This window comes from Python bivittatus, unplaced genomic scaffold (genome assembly GCF_059951505.1).
Source record: "Python bivittatus isolate LINGU-HERP-01145 unplaced genomic scaffold, Pbiv_v1 ctg000580_np1212, whole genome shotgun sequence".
NCBI lineage: Eukaryota > Metazoa > Chordata > Lepidosauria > Squamata > Pythonidae > Python > Python bivittatus.
The window spans coordinates 9,468,117-9,490,093 of NW_028277087.1; the positions used below are offsets into that span (position 1 = coordinate 9,468,117).

Sequence of the window (21,977 nt, forward strand, 5' to 3'; positions counted from 1 at the left end):
TTTATAGCAGCTTGGGGGAGGGGGGAGCACTTGGTTATTGTCCTCTGTTAGGGAAAATAGCATCAGGAGGACAACACAAGGAATGCACTTGGTGGCTCATGACTAAGCCAGAGGCCACCCTGGTAGAATTAAATGCTCCTATAGATTTTCTTTTCATTGTTGAGGTCATCCTATTTGCAAGCTACGCAGAAACCTCAGGTTTACTATGCAAAACAGGGCGCTGGGATTGGATTCAGTGCACTGCTTTTTTCTTATGGTGAACAGATCTCATGCCCGCCAACATTTCAGAAGGAGAAATAAGGAAATGGAAATTTCAGTACACCGTGCGCGGCACGACGTCTACACTTTTTGCTCCTGTCTCCAAACACACATTCAGTCTCTCAGGTTGTAATGGGATAGTCTTTGTTTAGATGCAACCAAGCGAGATATCCAAATGATTATTTCTTTATGGTTTCTTTGTTATGTTTATGTCCAGAATACAGAAACATTTGCAGCCAGTTCTAGAAAAAGTTTCAAAGAGCCGCATCCCAATTTTGATGGGATCAGTGCTAAAGTGGATAGCGATAGTGGTGGAAAAGGAGGAAATAGGGACCAGCTCATCCACCTTTTCTCGCATGCTTAATGCCTACTCAGAAGTAAGGGCGTGGGTTGCACACACAACTCTTGGTATGCCTGCTCAAATATAAGAAAAGCAAAGATACAATCAATCATAGTATCCTTCTGGACCGACTCAAGGGGATGGGATGGGGGGGCAAGGTATTGTGGTGGTTCTCCTTCCAGCTGGTGTTATTAAGGGGGGGATGATCAAGCCCTAAGCTCCTGCTTTGCTGGGTTCCTCAGGGCTCTACCCCCTGCCTTCTCCTTTTTACCATTTTACATGAATGAGGTCCTCTGCCAGCATGGGGTGAGATATCATTAATACATTAATGGTACTCAGTTGTTATCTCCACCCTGGTCAACTGTTTATGCTGTCCAAGTTGTTTTTCAGTGTCTGGAGGCTGTGGGCATCTGGATTTAAACTCAATCCTAGGAAGATCAAGTGGCTGCGGGGGTTTAGGACTACCCCTGTACTGGGGACTTTCCATTTTTAGTTCTGAATGGAAGGGCATTCTTGCAGGCAGAACTGGTACGCAAGAACTGGTACTGGATTCTTGGCTGCTGCTTGAGGATCATGTGGTAGCCACAGCCAGAAGGGCCTTTATATTTTGCACCCCCATTGTGTCAGTTCCTGGATCAGGAGGCTCTACTCATGGTCACTCATGCCTTGGTCACTTCCTGCTGGACTACTGCAATGCGTTCTACATGGGGCTGCCCTTGAAGACCACTTGGAAGCTGTAACTGGTCCAGAATGCAGCAGTGGGGGAATCATGGGCATGTCTCAGTATGCTCAGGCTACAGCTCTACTTTATGAGTTGTATAGGTGGTCATCATTTAGTGACTGCCTCATTTTAGCAACCATTTGCTGTTATGACAGCAATGAAAAAGTAATTTTGTGACCAATCCTCACATTTACAATTTTCACAGGTCTATAAAGTAAAGGAAAGCTGAAGTAAGCATAGTTGCGGTTTCACTTAGCAACTGCTTCACTTAACGACTGAGTTGCCAGTCCCAACTGTGGTTGCTAAACGAGGACTACCTGTACTGGCTTCCAGTAGGTTTCTGGGTACAATTTGAGATGTTGGTTATCATCCATAAAGCCCTTAATGGCACAGGGCTGGGTTATTTATGGGAGCCCCATCCCCTATTAATTCTTTTAATTAATATTAATTAATTCTATTAATTAATTCCTTTCCTACCAGCTCCAACAGACTTGGCATGTTCCAGGTGCCTTCTATCAAGCAAAGCCATTTGATGGACTCAGCAAGCATGACTACTCTGTCACAGCTCTTGCCCTATGAAACAGTTTACACACACACTCAGGTGGCCCCACCCTCTGGACTTTCAAAAGGCACTAAAGGTCTGGCTATTCCTGAGGGCACTGGGCCAGGTGTTAAGTGGGTCTGACCAACTGAGAGATGTTTTATGGAGATGTTTCATGGTTGATATTTTTATCTTGGTTTTTAAATTTGCTGAAAGTCACCCAGAGTCATTTTGAATTGGGTAGCCATATAAACTGAAGAAACAAACAAGCAAACAGATCAGCTATTATCTAAAAAATCGGCATGCTTTTTCAGACTCATTAGATTCAGTGCTGCTTATTCCTAGGTAAGCTACCAGCCTCCTTACATTCACAATACAGTTATCATACAACAACAGTTTTTTCCAGCTCCCTCCCCACAATTTTTTTTGGAGGGCACAGAATCATTTACAGAAGCCCCTTTTTTCCTATAAAATAGTTGGAAAAATTGCTAATTGCACACTGCTTTACTAATACATGACTGTTCAGATGTGAGTCCAATTTAATTCAGTGAGATTTATTCCCACATAAGAGGAAAGTTTGATTGCAACCTTTTAAAATGCAATTATACGACAAGCAGAATCAAACAGGCGTGGACTGAATTTGCAATTTTGAGGCAGCTTCCGCTCCCCCCAAAGTCCTTCCCTGTTGTCCCCACCGCTTTGACCATTTGCTTATACTACATAAGTAAAGCACCATCAGGAAAAGCAAAATTGTAATTTGTACCTCATCTTTCATCTGCCAGATCTTTACCAAAAATAACTACGTTCAATCACACATTTCTGTGCTCAGTTTCTAGCCATTTTTCAAGCAAATAAACTCCTGAGGTCCTTATATGTAAAGTGATATGTTAGGACAAGCCCTAAACTGCTGATAGGAGGCAATTTCCTTGGGTCATAACTGGCTGCAAAAAGGCCATGCCTTCAGCAACAAGAGGAAGATAAATCCTTCATTAATCAAATGGATATCAATGCATGCTCAGAAGCCGCCTTGGAAGAAAAAAGGCAAACAAAAGATAATTGGAATCTGGGAGGAACATGGTAAAGCAATTCAAGCAAACGTATTGATTTCAAATTTGGGGTCTTCTGTGAAGCTCAGCAAGGTTGGGTCTCATTAGTAAATAAAGCCCTGGCTTTGGATTTAAGATAAGGAACAATGGATTTAACTTCCAAAGAAACAGATTTTGGCTGAACATCAGGAAATACTTCCTAACAATAAGAGCTGTTCAACAACAGAACTGACTGCCTTGGGAGGTGATACACACGGGTGGTGTGTAAACAGGGACTGGATGATCGTCTTTCAGGGGTGCCGCAGTAATAGTGGATTCCTGCCCCAGGCAGGGAGAGGTACTAGATTATCTCCAAGACCTTTTCCAAGCTTTCCATTCTGTGATTCCAGAGGTGCAGGGGGGCAAACATAGCACCTGTCTGCAACTTTTTAAAACATCCACATCCCCACCCCACCCAGGACCCTGGGGTAGCATCATTCAATCCTTGGAAAAGATATGGCTGCTTTAAAGGGCTGCAGGCTATTGCACATTTAGGCTCACAAATGCTTCAAAATACATTTTCTGACTTAATTCCAAAGCTTGGCTTCAGTTAGTACCAGGATGAAATTCCTGCAGAGAATTCCAGGACTGTAGGCCAGACGTGAAGGTGAAAAACATTCCAGGACGAGGCAAGGCCAAAAGCACTTCTGTGGTGATATCTGGAAAACATCACGGACGCATCCATGTCGCAATCAGGAGGGGCCGAACTTTATTTCCAGAATTTTGCTGCTGGACTGTGCTTTGGAGCAAGTAGTAGGGGGAAAAAAACTGTGGCAGCTGGCAGATATGAGATCTACCTTTCTAAAGCAAAAAAATAACAGAGCTAATTAGAACCTTGCTATTGAGAAACAGCCTAACACAGAGAGCCAGATTCTGCTTCTGGGGCCTCTAGTTCTGATGGATGGACTTGGCTCAGAGTTCTCTAGCCGGATTCTTTGGAAGATGCTTTGTTCTGCCCAAGTTTCTGTGGAGTCTGGCAATGGCATTTAGAAATGAGCAGAGCTACTCCTGGCTTGTCTTTTGAAAATCATCGTCGTCGTCATCATCATCATCGTCATCATCATCACCACCACCATCAATTAAATTTATATGCTGCCCGACTCCCAGCAACTCCAGGCAGTTGATCGCAGAGTGGCTTCATTTTACTCATCTCCCTGGAAGGCAGCAGCATTTGGGAGTCATGTGAAAAGAACAATCACACATGCACACATCGCGCATCCTGTTAGTCACACTTGGCACCTTACTTTACTGCTCCAGAGTTACTGCGTGAGCTACACCAAACAAAATTCGTCAGCAGTTTAGAACACACACACACACCCCAAGCCAAGCGTTCTCCATCTCCATAAAGGTTTTGTTCCAAACTGTGATTGTTTTTCCACTGAACTTTGCCTCACTGAGATCATGGAAGGCTTATCGCTGCCAAAGTTCTGGCACTCTCAGGGAGATTCACATTTCTGACCACCACTGTTTTCAGCAGGTGTGTTTTTTTTTTTAATTTAAATAAAGCTGGTGAGGTAGAGAAACTTCTCACCCCCTCCACTCCATCCACCCACTTTATGCTCTAAACGTCAACATCTTTCACAGAAGGGGGCTGTAAAAATTTATTTCGAGCCAGCGACTTGGAGTATTCCAGCCAAGCAGAGGAGAGAAAATAAAGTAAGAAATGGCTTGCTATCTGAAGAAAGTCAGCGGTGGGCTGGAAAAGAAGGTTAAAGAACCATTTCTGCTTAGGGAAGGTGGTGAGAGAGTCCCTAACTCATCTTGAGCTGCATAACTGTCCTGCTTAATTTCATATATTCTTGGGACCAGAGCTTGGCTATCCTGTGGCCAGGGCCCAGGTTTTCAATGCAAAACCAAAATTCCAACCTCTGGTTCTCTATCTTTTGTAAAATGTGTATCTCCAATACAGAAAGAACAGCTGAGCATAAACAGCCTTTTTAAATTCTCCATCTGGTTGGAGCAAAGAAATTGGGTTGGCAATTTCTCCAAAGGTCCCTGGGGAAAGGAAAATATTTTCCCAACAGCTTCTTAAGGACAGGACACTCTACTGTACTGAAAAATCCCCATAGGAAGAGATCCCTTCTGATGCCTTTTATTGAAATTAGAAACATGGGAAGCCAGGAGCTCCTGGATTGCCGGAGAGAGAGGTTGTTGTACAGTAAAAGGCAGAATATTCACATACAACCCTTGCCTATCTCATTACTAAAAAATACAACTGTGCAGTTCTTTGGATCCAAAGGTGAAAACATGTCATGGAGTGTGCAGGGACAGGCACACCGCCCGCATCTGTCTCCTTAAATCAGTTTTACAAGGCTGGAGAATGTCTCTGTCCAGCACATATGCAAAGCCAAAGAAGCAATGTTAACCATGGGGGTTGGGATGGGGGGGTAAGGAGATCCCAAATCCATAGTGGGCAATGCTTTTATAAGGCCAATGTAAAGATTACAGAGAATGTGCACACTTTGGAGATTTCCAAAACTCTTTTTCAAGCAAACAAGGAGGTGCTGGGGAAGAAAGGAGGAAGGCAAGGTTGACACCATCTTGAAGTCACGTCACAAAATCTGTGTAATTAAGCGTTTCAAGATGGAAGAGGGGAATTAGCCTCTACTCCTAGGTTGTCCTTAGGGTTGCATAGATCAGGGTTCCTCAACCTCAGCAACTTTAAGATGGGTGGACTTCAACTCCCAGAATTCCCCAGCTGGGGAATTCTGGGAGTTGAAGTCCACCCATCTTAAAGTTGCTGAGGTTGAGGAACCCTGGCATAGATGAAGCCACCACAATAAAGGAACATCCATTTCAGAAAACCTAAATTGCAGTTACATTAGAAGCTCTATCTCTAGGTATAAGTTTGAGGCCTTTCCTAAGGGTTCATTTTTCCCAACAGCTTCTCAATAAACAGAAGAACAAGCAGGTGATTCTAGCCTGGTGTTTTTTCCCCTCTGCCATTGCTCCCAGGTCCCATGACGGTTTGTCCCAGCACAGCTCCTGCAGGATAAGACAGGCATAACTCTGAATCCCACCCGTCGCCCAGTAGTGAAACCAAGCTCAGCCAGAGGCCCTACAAATCCAAACGACAGCAGGAAAACCTGAGCAGGAGGACAGCCATTAGCCAGACCCAGCTGCTGTTCAGCACCCCCATTCCCAACCTTTTTCCTTCTTCTCCTTCCTGTTTTGCACCTCTGGGTATATTTATTTGTGAAACAAGGCTCATCTTAGTCTCCCCTTTGCTGCTGCACTCTCCCAGAGCATCCTGTTGCCTGGCTAATCTCCGTTACCACGGCAACATCATCCCAAGCACCCACCTCCCAGCTCTCCAGCATGATAAATGACAACCAAGTGGTTTCTTTGCCCCGAGGAGATGGAACTGGCCAGCTTCCACCTTGGGGACCGGCCAGGGGGCAGGGGTACACGGAGCCAACCCTGCCTGGTGCCCAGCTTCTGGCCTGAGCAATAAACAAACCCCATCATCCCCGTCTCACCTACTATGAGGTGTTACAGCTCAACCTGTTACAATTTTTTTTTGCCTGAGTATTGTGCTGCTGCTTCAGGTGAAAAGATACGTGCATTCCAGATGGAAAGAATTTAATCTCGTTATAAAAAAGAAGTAACTGTGCCAGCATGAAAATTCAGAAATTTAAAACTCATATTAGAAACCCTTCATTAGGCCACCGGATAGTGAATAAGCCTCCGAGTTCTGCAAAAGGCTTCATCAGACAAGATGGAAAAGAAAAACCTGGGGAGATGGAAAACATGATTGATGTTGAAGCTTTTGTGTGGGTTTATTCAGTAAACCATGATTACACAAATCGTAGCTTAGTGTGGCATGGGAAATCAATCATAAAAGTTCACGTGCTATTACAGATTTAATGTAGCAGGAATATGTAGAAAGATGTCTGGCATTCAGATATCATTCTGTTTAGCGTTGCAAAGATGGTTCAGCCAATCCCAAAGTCTACTTTGGGATGAGGAAGATGAACCTGTTTATCCAGGAAGCAGTATAAAAATAAAGTAAATAAATAAAAATATTTTTGAAATAAAATTCCAACCCTTGGCTGCTCCAGGGAGTGATTTGTTTCAGAAAACTGGAACACTGAAAGTCAGAATTGCTGGATTGCAGTAAGAACATCGGAGAAAAAGAAGAACATTGGAGAATTCCCCCTTTGTCTTTTGAGCAAATTGTTTCTTTTCTGAACTGTTTCCCCTGAGCAAGTCAAGAAAGCATTTGAACAAACTTTAAATTCACAGCCCTCAGAGGCAGAGTCCAGAGCAGAAACGTAGAAGAGGCAGTTCCTTTTTGAATCTCGACCGTTGGAGAGGTAAGTCCAGTGGACTGAGTTCCTCAGCCCTTTTGCCGTGGAGTTCTAGGCCAGCAAAAACATGGCGGCTCCTGGGGAATGGGGGTCTCCAGATTGCCTAAGGAGGAGTGACAGACATTGGAGGCAGGTTGGAGACAGAGCAGGCCAAAGCTCCCAGGCTCAGCAATAGTGGGACTATCCCACTAGTAGACTCTGCAGTCTAGACTGGCCAAGAGTCTGAGGGAGGGAGGGAGGGAGGAAGGAAGGAAGGAAGGAAGGAAGGAAGGAAAAGGAAGAGGAGGGAGGGAAGGAAGGAGCAAAGCAAATGCAAAGCAAAGCCAAGCTGAGCCAGCCAACGATGTGACTAAAGCCTGAACAAGTTGGCTTTCTCCCTCCCTCTCTCGCTCTTTCCCAAGCAGAGAGTTTTACTCAGCTGACAAGAGAAATATTTTCCCCAGTGCTGATGTGGGCTGTTATTTTTTTCCCCCATGTTCTAAAGGAAAGGTCAAGTGACCCTTTGCCTCCACATCCATGATACAGAACAACAATGTTTGTTTGCCCTGCTGTGGCTGCAAACAATTTTTTCAATGCTCTTGCGGCCTTCCAAAGTAGCCTGGCTCCTGCTGGCCCTCTTCTGCCGTTTTTCCTGGGAACAGCCTATTCCCACCCTGTTGCACCAGAACGCCAGCTCTGGAGACGTTGCAGCCTGACCCACTTAGTTTTGGATGACACGCTTAGCTAACGTTATGGGGCGAGTTCGTGCATCTGCCCTTTGTGACCCGAAAGCACTCGGTCTTTCATTAAAAGTAACATAATGCTCTTGCTTGCCACAGATGAAAACAGCATCTCTCCTCCTGCCTCTCTACATCCACCCACTTCCCTCAGTCACTTTTAACTGAATATCTAAACTGCAGTGTTTAGGGGCAATGGACCAATTATTTGTTTTCAAGCTCCTTGTGCTAAATTAAACCCAATATTGTGGAGTCCTTGGGGTTCTCTGAGCTTGGTTGTTTTCTTGCAAACATTTGGTTACCTGGCTAGGTAACATCTTCAGTGCTAGATAACATCTTCAGTAGCACTGAAGATGTTGCCTAGCCAGGTAACAAAACGTCTGCAAGAAAAAAACCAAGCTCAGAGAACCCCAAGGACTCCACAGTTCAACCCTGAGCTACACATATTTGCTTCTATTGAAACCCAATCTAGAAAGGGCAAAAAAGAGTGGCCCCACCGATTCTATTTAAATTGCTACTAAGACTCTCAGGTGGCAGGAAAAATGGGGGGAAAGGCCCTGCCCCCTCAGACTGTTTACCTTCGGGCTAGATATATTGTTTCTTCTTCTATATATTTGTTGGGGACAGATCTATCAAGAGCTCTGAGCTACTAATGAAAATAGGATGGAATCTTATAATAGCAACCTACTTCCCAAAAAACAGAGGAAGAAAATACTACTTTCATGTCTGGGAGATGACAACAGGGAAAGACTGTTACCTTCCTGCACTCCCTATGATAATCTGGATGTTGGATTAAGTGGACAAACAGCATCTGGAATGTTACATCCAGTTTTGGTCACCACGATACAAGGATGCTGAGGAACTGGACGGAGTGACAAAGATGGTGAGGGTCTTGGAGGCTCAATCCTATGAAGAACAGTTAAAGGAACTAGGTATGATTAGCCTAAAGAAGAGAAGGCGAAGGGGAGTCACAGCAGCAGTCTTCCAATACTTGAAGGGCTGTCCCAGGGAAGAGGGTGTGGGTTTATTCTCTATAACTCCTAAGGGTAGGAGAAGAACTAACAAGTGGAGGTTTTACAAAGGGAGATCCAAACTCAAAGTACTGTAAGGAGGAATCTCCTGATCATGAGAGCTATTAGGCAGTGGAACAGCCTGCTCTTGGGGTCATGGGGGCTCCATCACTGGAGGCTTTCAAGCAAAGATCAGACAGCCATTTGACTGGGATGTTCTGAGAATTCCTGCCCTGGGCAAGGGGCTGGATTAGAGGACCTCTAAGGTCCCTTCTAAGGTCCCCCGTGATTCTATGATATTTCAATGGAGCCTCAATGGTGTTGTTGAGAGACAGGATATCCCTGAGAGGGAGGGAGGGAGGGAGGGAGGGGGAGGGGGAGAGAGAGTGAGAGAGAGAGAGAGAGAGAGAGAGAGAGAGAGAGAGAGAGAGAGCGAGCGGGGATCTGCCTCATGTACAACCTGCCAGTGTCTTTCACAGAGACTAGGACTAAATACAGTAGGTCCATTCTGATCTGATTTGGCAAGGTTTATATTCTCAAGAACAGACTGCATTGCTTTTGCTACCTTTGTGAAATTGGTTTTTGCCCTGATTGTTTTATTTACTAGTGTGACCACACTAGATAGGAGCTCATTGCTGCTGCTGAAGCGTCCATACTAATTTAGGAACGAGATGTAGGATAAGTGGTTTTATTTTTCTTCTCTAAGGATCAAAGCACAGACTTTGCACAAAGAACAGACTCAAACAACTATATAAAACAGGTGCAATCCACTGACGCATTGACTTTAATCTGGAAGACATTGATGGAACTTGGAAATATCCATATATGGTACAGGTGGACCTTGGTTAATGACCATAATTGGGACTGGCAACTCCATCGCTAAGAGACACGGTCATAAAGTGAAATATCACATGACCACATCAACTTACGAAGGCAGTTCCAGCTGTGACCATTAAGTGAATCCCACACAGTCATTAAGCGTGACATCACATGACCTTGACTAGTACCCTCTTGCTGGCTTCCCCATTGACTCTGCTTGAGGTAAGCCGGCTGTGAAGGTCGCAAAAGGCGATGACATGACTGCAGGATGCTGCGACCATCATAAATGAGCACTGGTTGCCAAGAGCCCGAATCACAATCATGTGACCGCAGGGATGCTGCGACAGCCACAAATTCAAGGACCAGTTGTAAATCTCCTTTTTCAGAGCCATTTTAACTTTGAACAGTCGCTGAACAAGTGTTCACTAAACAAGGACTACCTGTATTAAGGAAGCTACTGGGAAGATAAGCTTTGAAGAGCTCAGCTGCTTTTCCAGCGTTAACACATGGTTCCAATCTTCTAGCACTGATCTGGCAGCCAACGGTAACCTATGGCTGTACTGCCCTACCCTGAAGTCCATTTACTCAAGAATATCTTCTGGACATGCTCCAGATAGAGCCCCTCCTGTTAAAGATTCCCTGCCTGGGGCTGGATTATTCAAGGGGTGGGGTGTGTTGGTAGAGGCCTCGTTCATTCATAAATACCTCCATAGCTTTTATCAGTGGGGCAAGTGGGAAAGATTCCTAAACAGAGATTGCTCAGCCACAAAAGGATATGATGTTACTAAAAGTCTTGGAGAGAGGCTGGAAGGAGGGGGAACCTGACTTCCTCTTCTCTAAACAGCCTTTTTCATCAAATATGCATGCCGTCCATTTTCCCCTGGCCTTGCCATCGCTCTTCTCAACCCTGCCTTCCTTTTAATGCACATCCTTAGCACTTTGAAAGCCAATTGCTTGCTTGCGCTCCTCCTCTTTATTCTTTTTTTCCTTCCACTGATTACAGAGCGTCCTGAAGGAGAAAAAAAAAATCACCCTGGGGCTAGAAAGAGCTGTGTTAAATACAGGCTTTGTTTCAGAGCAGGAGCTGTGAAAGCAAGGAATGATTGATGGCGAGATGATAACAAGGCTTTCAAGATCCACAACATAAAGGAACTTGAAAACACAGGAAGTCCTCGTTTAGCTACCACAATTGGGACCGTAAACGTGGTCATTAAGCAAAGCAGTTGCTAAGTGAAACTGGGACTGTGCTTATGATCTTACTTCAGCTTTCCTTTGCTTTACACAACTGTGAAGGTCGGAAATGTGAGGATTGGTGATAAAGTTACTTTTTCATCACTGTTGTAACTGCAAACAGTCGTTAAACAAGGCAGTCGCTAAATGAGGACTACCTGTAATGACAGAGATTGCATGCCTTCCCCTTTTTCTTCAACAGTGTGCCTACTACTCCTAACAGTTTAGGGCTTGTAACCAAAGAGTCAGTTCAGTTGAATATTCATAGCATAAAGCAAGGAGGATGCATCTGACTGGGTGGGTGTCCACTTCGATCCCCTTATATCTTTTCCCACCAACTGTCTGCAACCTAATGCCTGGTGAGAATTTCCCATTTAGCATTATGGTGGGCTACTTTGACTGGGAATTTTGCAGCCCAACCACATCTGGAAGGCATCAGACAAAAGAAGACTGTTATAAACAGAACAAACAGCAAGTGTCATTAAGCTCTTCAATTCTCTGCCACAAGAGGAAATTATGGCCAGAGGTCTGCTTTGCTTACAGAGCCTACGATAAAAGACAAAACGAGTCCATGGAGAAGACAGGCTGTTCCAGTCGCATTTCACCCCCTATATTCACAGAGAGTACATCCTAGGTGGATCAGTCAAAAATTTCACCACCTAATACAGAAGCTCCTTTTTGCAAAATTCCTGGAGGCATCTAGCTGGTTGCCATTGGAGTCAAGATGCTAGACTGGCTAGATATTTGCTTGATCCAAGAAGGCTTCCATTTTGTTAAGTCTATCAACAATTACTGTCCAAGATGGCTAATAAAGGAGCATTCATGCAGGACAAGATTCTGTCTTTAAACACCTGTTACTGAGGACAAAAGCCATTTACATCCAAATTGGCGGGGGGGGGGGGGATTTAGGAAAAAAACTGACAACTCACAATCTGTATTTCTTTCTGACTCATCAAGCAAAACCTAACTTATCACGTAGGGACTGGGGCCATGAGGGGATGCGTGAGATCCGATCTGCTGAACCCCCAAAGGGAATCTGTGTTGCTCCCCACCTGCCTCCAACACAAGCATGTATATATTGCCTTGTGTTTGATACTGAGCAGAGGTAAACTGCCTCTGTATGTGGATGCTCGGTATTAGCCAATATAGGGGGCTCAGTATAGGTAGCTCAGTCAAAAGTTTCATCACCTAATACAGCATCTTATTTTTCTGCTCTGGTCAGCCTGAAGTTTTTAGAACAAGCAAGCAAGCAAGAATCTGTATGTAATTAAACAGCCGGGAGACAGAATTTCCAAATTTCCACTCAGCATGAAGCTTGCTGGTTTATCTTGGACCAGTCAGTAACCAACCCAGCAGAGTGGTTGATGAGATAAAATGAGGTGGGTCCCATGTGCTATTTTCAGCTGCCTTGAAAAAAAAGTCATAAATCTAATAGCTTATCTCTGTTTATCTCCAGGAAGCAGATAATGTCAGAGGTAGACTGCTTTTGGACACAGGAGTTCAGACTAGGTCTCATAGCTAGATAATTACGAATAATCCTATCTGGATTTGTTACTGGATCAGTCCAAATGCCTGTATCACCTGGCAGCCATTCAGTGTGTATATAGAGAACGTACACTTCTAAGGGTGCAAGCCCTGTTGAGCACAGCAGAACTTCACTTACTCCCAGGTAAATATTCATGAGACTGTGCTGCAAATGCCCCTTGCCATGACTCTTTCTTTCAGACTAACTCAGCATTTCTCAAACTTGGTAACTTTAAGATGTATGGCTGGGGAATTCCTGGAGTTGAAGTCCTCACCTCTTAAAATTGCTAAGTTTGAGAAACACTGGCCTAACTTACTTTGCAGAGCTGTTTTAAAGATTCAGTGAGATGCCTCTATGCTCCTTGGCAGCTGTCAGGCATTTGGTGGGATTAAGGAACATTTGGGATCGGGGTGCAGAATTAAAAGGGATCAGGATGCAAAATTAAATGACTGCACACCCTCACTGCTATGATCAGGGAAAGCCACAGCACAGGGATTGCAACTCTGCAGCCCAGAAGTGAGTTCTCAGTTACCTAAACTGACTTGCAAGTGCAAATATACTGCTTCAGCAACTTTGGAGGAGACCCACATTGAGCGTGACCAGATCAGCAGTCGAGATGGGTCAGTCACAGTCCTCCGGCTGGCTAGCTAATAAGTAGGTCTCCTTTTCAGCCTTCTGGACTCTAGAATCATGTGGTTAAAGGGGGGTAGAAAGGTCATTTAGCCCCACCTCACCATGCATGGAGAGACACAACGCTGCCAGAGAGAAATCTACAGAGGCTTTTATTAAAGATGGGAGTCTGTTTATGGATTATATTACAGAAGTAGAGAAAATAGCCGGATGATAAAGGGTTTTATAGATTAAATAAGGGGAGATAATGGAAAATGTAAATAGTGACTACAATGGTATAAAAGAATAAGAAATGGTTAATGAATCCATGAGGAAAGTGAAGGACATAAGTGGATGATCTGCGGATTGTCTCTCTTTTTTTAAGTTAGATGTTTAGTTTTGTAATTATAAGTTTATGTTTTTGTATATGTTTATGTACCGGGTTTTTTTTATACCTGTTTGCAGCCCCAAAGATCTCCAAAGTCATGCATAAAAGTTAAAAATGCAAAGGCTTCACCCACTTGTTTGCCCCTCGTTCAGCAGCTGCCATTTGGAGGTATACTCCTTCTGAACAGAGAAGCTCCATCACCATGGCCAATGAGGCTAAGGATATAAAAGAGTCCTCCTTCTAAGGCAGTGTTTCTCAACCTTGGCGACTTTAAGATAGGTGGATTTCAATTCCCAGAATTCCCCAGCCAGCCTTGCTGGCTGGGGAATTCTGGGAGTTGAAGTCCACCCATCTTCAAGTTGCCAAGGTTGAGAAAACTGGTCTAAGGTCTGCAGAGTGAGATCTGAGGGTACTACAGCAGGCACAACTCTGTATCCCTAAGAAACCAAAATTATATTTTTAAAGCATGACTGCAGACTCATGAGATTGCCAAATTACACAAGATGTTGATGTTCTCCCAAGAAATGTCATGAAATTGTATTTATTTATCTTGTTTGTATGCTCCTTCATCGAGCAACTCTATGATTGTATTTCAAGTGAGAATGCCAACATCTTGCAATTTGGGAGCCATGTTTTTTTTAAAAAAGTTTATTTATTTATTTATTTATTTATTTATTTTGGCTGTCATACTATGGGATCTAGCCAAACAGCCTAAAGAAGAGCAAAAAAGGTGATAACAACTCCCTTTTACTGTCTGTTTTGTCATTAGAGCCATACCGTTAATATTACGACCGAGAGCATTTGAGAGAATGGCAGCATTAACGCTTCCATTTCAATGTTTTTCCCGCAGCTTGCTTTTCTCTGCAATGGCAGAGTTGCCAATGCTTTCAATTGCTTCCTGCTCCTGTGTTTTTTTCAAAGGAGCTGCTGGTAATGCAGTTATCCCCACTGTGTGTCCTCTAGATGCATTAGACAACTCAATTAGTGGATTACTGGTTTTGTAGTCCAACACATTTGGGAGGTACCCAACTGAAGATGCTGTGTTATGGTTTGAGGCATAGAAGCCTCTCTGATGTTGCAATGTAATGCCCTGTTTACCTTACAGTTGCTCCACTGCTCTCAAAATAGATTGGCATACCCCATGGGATTGGGAGGAGAAGCAGAGGAAGAGAGATTCTGGACTTTTTCCCCATTCTTTCCCTGCGTCTGACTCCCAGTCAACTCCCCTATGCAAAAATCTATTGCATATAAATAACAACTCCACAATTATAATATGGGAGAGTGACTACCTGAAAAATGATGAAAAATGATCAACAGCCTTAGGTGCTGCCGATGCCTTGATGGAGACAAGCCAAAAACGTGAAATGAAAAGATGTGAAAAAAACCCTCCTTAGCCATCATCCTGCCTTATCTCTAACTCACTGAGCCAGACAATGGGAAAATGTAAAGGCTCTGTTTGGGAATCAGACTAAAGTCAATTTTAAACTGTGTCTTTCTGTTTCCACTGAGAACAGGTAAATCTGTCTGTTTTAGTTTCTCTTTGTTCCTCATTTCTATGAATACGTCCAGTTTTTTGTGTGTTTCATTGTTGTGACTTTGTCAAATTTTATTTGATTTTTTAAAAAGAAGTTGGCACTAAAATTAGTTAAGTATTTTGGTGCACATTTCTCCAGTGATATACATCACAGCATTGTTTCTAAGTTTGCCTATTATACACAATGTGGGTCTTTTTTGGAGGGGGGGGAATCTACTAATGCATTTCTCCTACATTGTTTTAACAAACACATGCATTTTTCAATAAACTGTTCCCTAATTTACATTCTTTATTATTATTTGTGAACAATACTGCAAAATTCAGGGAATTGCAAATTTCAGATGATAACTAAGTTTTGTTTCATGTCTTCCTTTGTGAACTAAATTAATCTCTTCCTCATTCCTAATCCCCCCAATGGCCAACCAGAAATTTTGGGGGGGGGGGTATGAAGACCCATTGTACAACCTACAATAAATGACATTCTATTCCAAGGTAGACTGCTCTGGACTTCTGAACAGAAGTTCCATACAGATAACCTGATTGATAGTTGTTGACATGGAAGACAGATCTCAGAAGACAAAAGAGTGTGGGTGAATCTGACCATCTTTTTTCCCACAGTGGCCAATTAGATGCTTCTAAGAAGTTCCATCCATACATCTCCACTGCTTGTGGTATTCAGAGCTAAACTGTTACTGAATAGGGAGGCTCCATTTAACATTCAAGGGTATTGAGCACTAATAAACTTAGCTAAACATTTTGCCAACAACTGAACCAGATCAAAAATCTGCATTAGTCAGCTTTCTGTTTTCAGCCAAGATCTCTGAGTATGCATCTCATATGCAAAGACTGAATACTTCTTGTCCTAGAGATACGCTTTAATAACTGCTTCGCATTGGAAACATTGTAGGTTGTATTAGTCTATGGTAGAAAAAAAATCTATCTAATAGTACCGTTTCTGACTAACAATTTTTATTAAAAGGTATAAGCTTTTGTGGAAGCTCACAAAAGCTTGTGCCTTTTAATAAAATTTGTTAGTCTGACAAGGTGCCACCAGACCCTTACTGATTTTTACATAATAACTCTTCAGAACAGTCTGCTCATCCATTTTTAAATTAATTTGATCCACATCCTGGCCACATCTTGAGTTACTTAATGGAGTCAAAATTATTATTCTGCAATCTGTTGTGCAAAGTTTGGGGAATGACAACTGGCCAAGATGTGGGAAGGGTTGTGGCAAGAAGGAATAATCTTTTGCAAAGTTTTTCTAGCTTGAGGAAGCGCTCTAGCATTGTTGCTCATCACAGCAAGGAAGAAGGCAGTTGATTAATTCTCATGCTCTGGTCCACTTTCAAAATTTCTACTCTCAATAACAGTAGTGACAGTAGCAGTAATAGCAGCAACAGTGCTATTATTATTGTTATTATTACCTGATTTAGTCTTTCAATTTTGAGTGTCACCTCCAGAGATGCTTCGCAATACAGGGGAAATGTTTCATTTGCAAAAAAAAAAAGTTCTGCTTTGATTGAAGAGTTCAAATTATTTTAGGTTATCAGTTTTGGCTACTCCCTGTAAAGGACTATGATCTGGCAAGGTTTACTTAGTTTCAGACTAAATTTTGAGATAGTGGAGGTTTAGGAAGGTCACTGATGCTTGTACGTATTTACAAAGAAGTTGGGTCTTGTAAAGCGCTCCGTGAGCTGACAACATACTGTATACAATTCTCCATCTCGTGGGACTAAGTTTTAGATTGTGCTCAAATTAAGCTGTGGTGGAAGCTGATGATGGTCCTGTCAGGAGCTTAATTTGTCACAGCCTTACCCACACGAACACCATCAGAGAGATTAGATACTAACAGTCTTACACCCACAAACACAGTCTCTCTCTCACACACCACACATACACCCATACTAACACATGGTTCACCTTCTTCTTAGGGCTGTGAGGAAACGAAAAATTGGGGCTCCTTTTCAAAAGGGGTGTCTGCGGTCCCACTGCTCTTAAAATGGGTGTTGCCTCAGACCTCTGTAGCGTTAGCGTGAGAGCCAGTTTGGTGTAATGCAGTGTTTCTCAATCTCAGCACCTTTAAGAGCTGTGGACTTCAACTCCCAGAATTCCCCAGCCAGAATTCTGGGAGTTGAAGTCCACAGCTCTTAAAGGCGCTGAGATTGAGAAACACTAGTGTAATGGTTCAAGTGGTAGACTAGAAGCCAGCTGGCTTCATGTCTAAGGCAGGATTAGTCCAACCCCTTGCACCATCAAGCTAACTCTACAGAGATCTGAGACAATACCCATTTAAAGGGCAGTGGGATCACAGACACCCCCTTGAAGGTGAGGTCCAATTTTTCCCCAAGGAGGAAATGAAATGATGGGTGCTCAGATGCTGCTTCAAGTTCTTTGGGAAACAAGTGGGCAGTAAATGCAGTTAAAAAAGATAACCGTGCAATCAAGGAAAAGCCAAGAAACGCACTTCTTAGAGCTACAGCTGACAGGCAAGAGCAGGTGCGTGAAGCAAGACCCAGCAATTCAGACTCCAGGGCCGCTCCTCAGAGGACCTCAGTTCAAAATGCCTAGAAGCAGAGGAACCAAATTCAAAACGTGTTTCCCCAGTGCAAAAAAAGGCCAAGAAGAAAATCCTTAATTTGCTGAAGCGCCAAAATAAGGACAGGAAAGCTAAGATTAAAAAGAAGGCGCCTAGTTTCTTCCTACAGTATACACGTCTTCATGGTAAAATGCAAATTGTAATCTCTTCTTGGCTGGGGGGGGGGTCTATATTTTAATATGCATACACTGAGGAGAATTATTATTATTAGCGTTGCTGGTTCGTTTTACATAGCTACTGGAAGAATAAAAATCCGTTAGCTGAATGCTTACCATTAGCTGCCAAAAGACAAACGAAATGTTTAAATGAAAGCACAGGGAAGCCCCTGCTTTGCCCATCTGCTTTCCCACAAGTCAGATAAACTCCACAAAAGATAAAAACGTCAGCCTAAAACCAGGCTCCAGTGAAGTTTGAAACCTTTCAAAGCCAGGTTACCCCAAGAACGCGGCTGTTCGTGAAGAAGAACTGAACTTTCCTTAAAATGGCTATCGCACAGTTTTAGTCTAAATGACATTTCAATCCTTATCTTTTTGGAGTACATTAAGGTCAATGCATTTTTATCCCCCTACAACACCCACTTCCATTATGAATCCCGGGGTTGCATTCTGGTCATACCACAGAATGCTCACAAACATTCAAACAGCAGAGCGGAAGGGTCCACAACAGAATCTTGACATTTCAATTTGCTGCAGCAATTTCTCTAGCAATCTAGAAGAAACCCCTGGCTGAAGTGTAATTCTGTTCTTTGGCACATGTGGATACCAAGACAGCTCAGCTGGGAAGACTCCCAAGAGATTCTGCCCGGCGCCAGCAATTCCTAGTGGAGGCTACTGTAAAAAAGCCCAGTTTTCAGTCCCTTGTCAGAGAGCGGGCAATGAAGTGTCAAAACCCTTCCCTTTTATTCCTTTTTAGCAAAGATTTCAGGCAAGAATGCAAGATGGACTAAAGGAATGTGCCCATCTCACCTGCCAACTTTGTGGTCCCGTGTGCCCGCTGGAAAAAGATCCAATTGGAAACAGGCAGGCAAAACTTGGGGGCAGGTTTTTATAAAATACAAAGGTATGGAAATGCATGCACCCGATCGCAGCTTTGCCATTTGCTGAGTAGGCTTTTATGGGAAGGCCCTGATCTGAAGCCTTCCCTTAAATCCATTCCTTTGTTTTCTGTCAATCCGGGGCTTTTAGGGCATCTTCCTTGTCAAAGATGCTTTCGCTCAGAGCATCCAGATAAATTAAAATTAAAAAATGGGGAAGGCTTGCTATTTTTGCTCCAGGGGAGCCCATGAAAGCCGTTGGTTTGGAAGGGCCCTCTCTCAGGGAAGGAGGCTGAATTGATGGGCCCACCTTACCCCACCCTGAAAGACAGTCTCCTCCTCGGTCCCAGACAGCAAAAAACTCAATTCCATTTTGGACTGGAGGGAAGGGGGGCTGTCTGAAGCCACCGATGTGCATCTCTCAGAATCGCCTGAGTCATTGCTTGGGGGGGGGGCGGCTGGGTGGAGACAGTCATGCACTACCACGCAAACACATACAGGCATATGAAAGCTTGCAACAACAGGTAAAGAGAGAGGGAGAGGCTGGGAGAAAGAGATGAAGCCTCACTCCCTGAGAAAATGGACCAGCCTTTCTTTCAGCTCTCCTTCCATTCTGGGGTGTGTACCACCACCCCAGCCTTTAGCAGGAGTTGGTGGAGAAAACAGCAGGGCTAAAGTCCAGGAAGCCAATGCAGCATTGCTGGGGGGGGGGGGGAGCGGAGAGATCTGCCCCGGCCAAACCTTGCTACGGCTCCTCCCCGCCCCATCAGCCACAACCAAGGGGTACCCGGAATCCTGGGAGGGAGCAGCTGCAGAGCCGCTCCAGCACGGGAGACGGAGCGAGGACGTGGGAAGACTCCGGCGCCAAAAGGCACCCGCCAGGCGCGGACCAGGAGCCGAAGGACGGAGCGAAGGAGAGAAAGAGAGATGCGCTTACTCCATTTTTCCGGACTCCGCGGTGCTTCCTCGGCTTCTGCCGGCCGTCTGGCAGCTTGCAAGGTGCAAGAAGAGGGAGGGGGAAGAGGCGGTTTAGCGGGATTAATCTTCCTCTCCTCCTCCTCCTCCTCCTTGTCAAGAGCTCTGATTTCCAGAGGCCGTCAGAGAAGGTGGCGGTGACGGCGGCGGCGGCGCCGGACGACTCCACATCCCATCCGGCGTTGGTTGTCGTCCCGAGCGGACGGGCTGTGCGAGCCGAGGATGCGAAGCCTTGGGTATTATGTACGCGTGTGGGATGGATGTGTGTGTGTGCGTGCGTGCGTGTGCAGTTGAACCCCCCCCTCCAGCCGGCCTTTCTCCAGCATCGCAACAGCGCCGCCTGCCGGTCGTCTCCCGCCGTCGCCGGTGTTTTCTCCACAGGCGAGCCTGGCGGGGCGAGTGCCGGCGAGGCTCCAGAGGGAGCGGGGCGCGACGGCTGCGGGAGCCGCCCGGCTGCCCCAACGCCCCTGCCCTCGACCCGCCGCGGCGGGCTGTGCTGCCTGCTGCGCCCCGGGGGGAAACGGCGCGCGGCTGGCTTCCCTCGTCGCGCTAGGCTCTAACGTGGTTGGATCGGGGCTTAGCGCGGCGGGGGCTTTGTGGTCTTGAGAAAGGCGATCCAGGGCTCCGCTTTGGCGGCGAATCAGGCTGGTTCGACACAAGCCACGGTCAAAGCGCGCGGCGGTGGAGCGTGAACCGAGAGCGCAACCAGCCTCAGCCTGGGCGCCAACCTGCGAACCCGGGTGGCTTTCGCGGAAAAGCCGAGACGTTTGCCTGGGGGTGGGCGGCTCTCTTCTGAATGGAAGAAAAGAAAGAACAATGGGAAAAGACCCCTTCCTAGCCAGAAATCCCTAAGCAAATTGCAATTGGATTGCTTGCTTGCGTTTGGGAGGTAGATTGCACCCTGGTGGGGCAGAGGCTTCTGAGCATGTGCAGAAGGTTTTCCCCTCTGGAACAAAAGAAAAAACGCAACAGATACATGTCACTATTTCAGGAGAAAGACAGTAAACAAACACAGAAGAGCTTCCCACTCTTTGTTGTTTAGACCAGTGTTTCTCAACCTCAGCCACTTTAAGATGTGTGGACTTCAACTCCCAGAATGCTGGCTGGGGAATTCTGGGAGTTGAAGTCCACACGTCTTAAAGTTGCTGAGGTTGAGAAACTGGTTTAGATCAAAATGAACTGGAAGCTTTGCAGGGAGGGGGAGGTAAGGGAGGAAGAGCTGAGCAGGTTGGTTAAGTGATCTGCTCAGACTTTCTCCTTGCAGAACATCCTCTCGATGGAGCAAATGACGCTACCTTGGAATCAGAGCTTTGCACAAAATGCTGAACCCAGCCCAGGTTGGCGAAAGTCAACTGGGTTCACATAACATTCTGGTCCCAGGCAGTTAAACCATTTTAGGGCATAACGGGATGGCCTAGTTTGCTTCTCTCACCTAAGACAATATGGGAGTTCCCTCAATGTATGAGCCTAACATCACGTATAGACCCAGCTATGGAACTGGAGGGTCCCTCAAAGATTATCTGTTCGATGCCCAGCCCATACCCAAATCCATCACTATGGTTCTCTGATTGGGGACCATCCAATTCCTCTTAAAGGTGAGGCACGCAACCCTTTCCTTAGTCGAAAATTGTAACTGAGTTGTCTGTGTTTACTCAACTCGCTTTATTTATTTTTATTTATTTATTAAATTTGTATGCCGCCCCTCTCCCCCGCTTAACCAAGGCACTGAATTAACTCATTTGGAGGAGTTGAAAAATACATCACACCATAACCTAATCACACAAGCTGCATTTGCACAACGCACTAAGCCAAAACCAAAAATGTAGAGCAGTGCCCTCCCATCCCAGATTCATATTAACTGAGCTTAGTATGTTGTGTGAATGCATCTGCTAAGTTTATAGCTGGTTAAGCGTCCTGTGCAGACGTAGTCCATGTCTTGCAATAATTGCTTTTTCCCAATAAACACGCCTGGCTCTTCTAACTTTTTCTTATGGAATTAGGCTCTATGTAATTAAGTGAAGTCTTCTTCAAGATGAATTTGATTCCTGTTGACTGGTGACACGTCAATATAGTTTTCATGGCAACAATACAGAAGTGGTTTGTCATTGCCGCCTCCTCCTCCTCCTCCTCCTTCTTCCTATATTTTGTACAACTCAAGGTGCTATACCAAACAGTCCTGCCTCCTATTTTTGCCACAACAACCCTGTGAGGTGGGTGAGGCCCACCTTAGAGAGTTGACTGGCCCAAAGTTGCCCATCCAGGTTTCATGCCCAAGGGACGACTA

At 44.8% G+C, this 21,977-nt stretch overlaps 1 protein-coding gene across 5 annotated transcripts in view; it reads right to left on the reverse strand.

Moving 5' to 3' along the window:
- PALM (paralemmin) overlaps positions 1-19,969 on the reverse strand; it is a 75,086-nt gene extending 55,117 nt beyond the window's left edge. For 2 of the 5 annotated variants that reach the window (XM_007436817.3, XM_025172279.2), the window contains exon 1: positions 19,656-19,967. In XM_007436817.3, coding sequence (XP_007436879.1) covers positions 19,656-19,660 — 5 coding nt within the window. In that variant the 5' untranslated portion in view covers positions 19,661-19,967. Of the gene's footprint in view, positions 1-19,655 lie in introns of all 5 variants that reach the window. The other 3 variants (XM_025172280.2, XM_007436816.3, XM_007436815.3) reach the window with 3 other exon arrangements.
- Between the last annotated feature and the right edge of the window lie 2,008 nt (positions 19,970-21,977).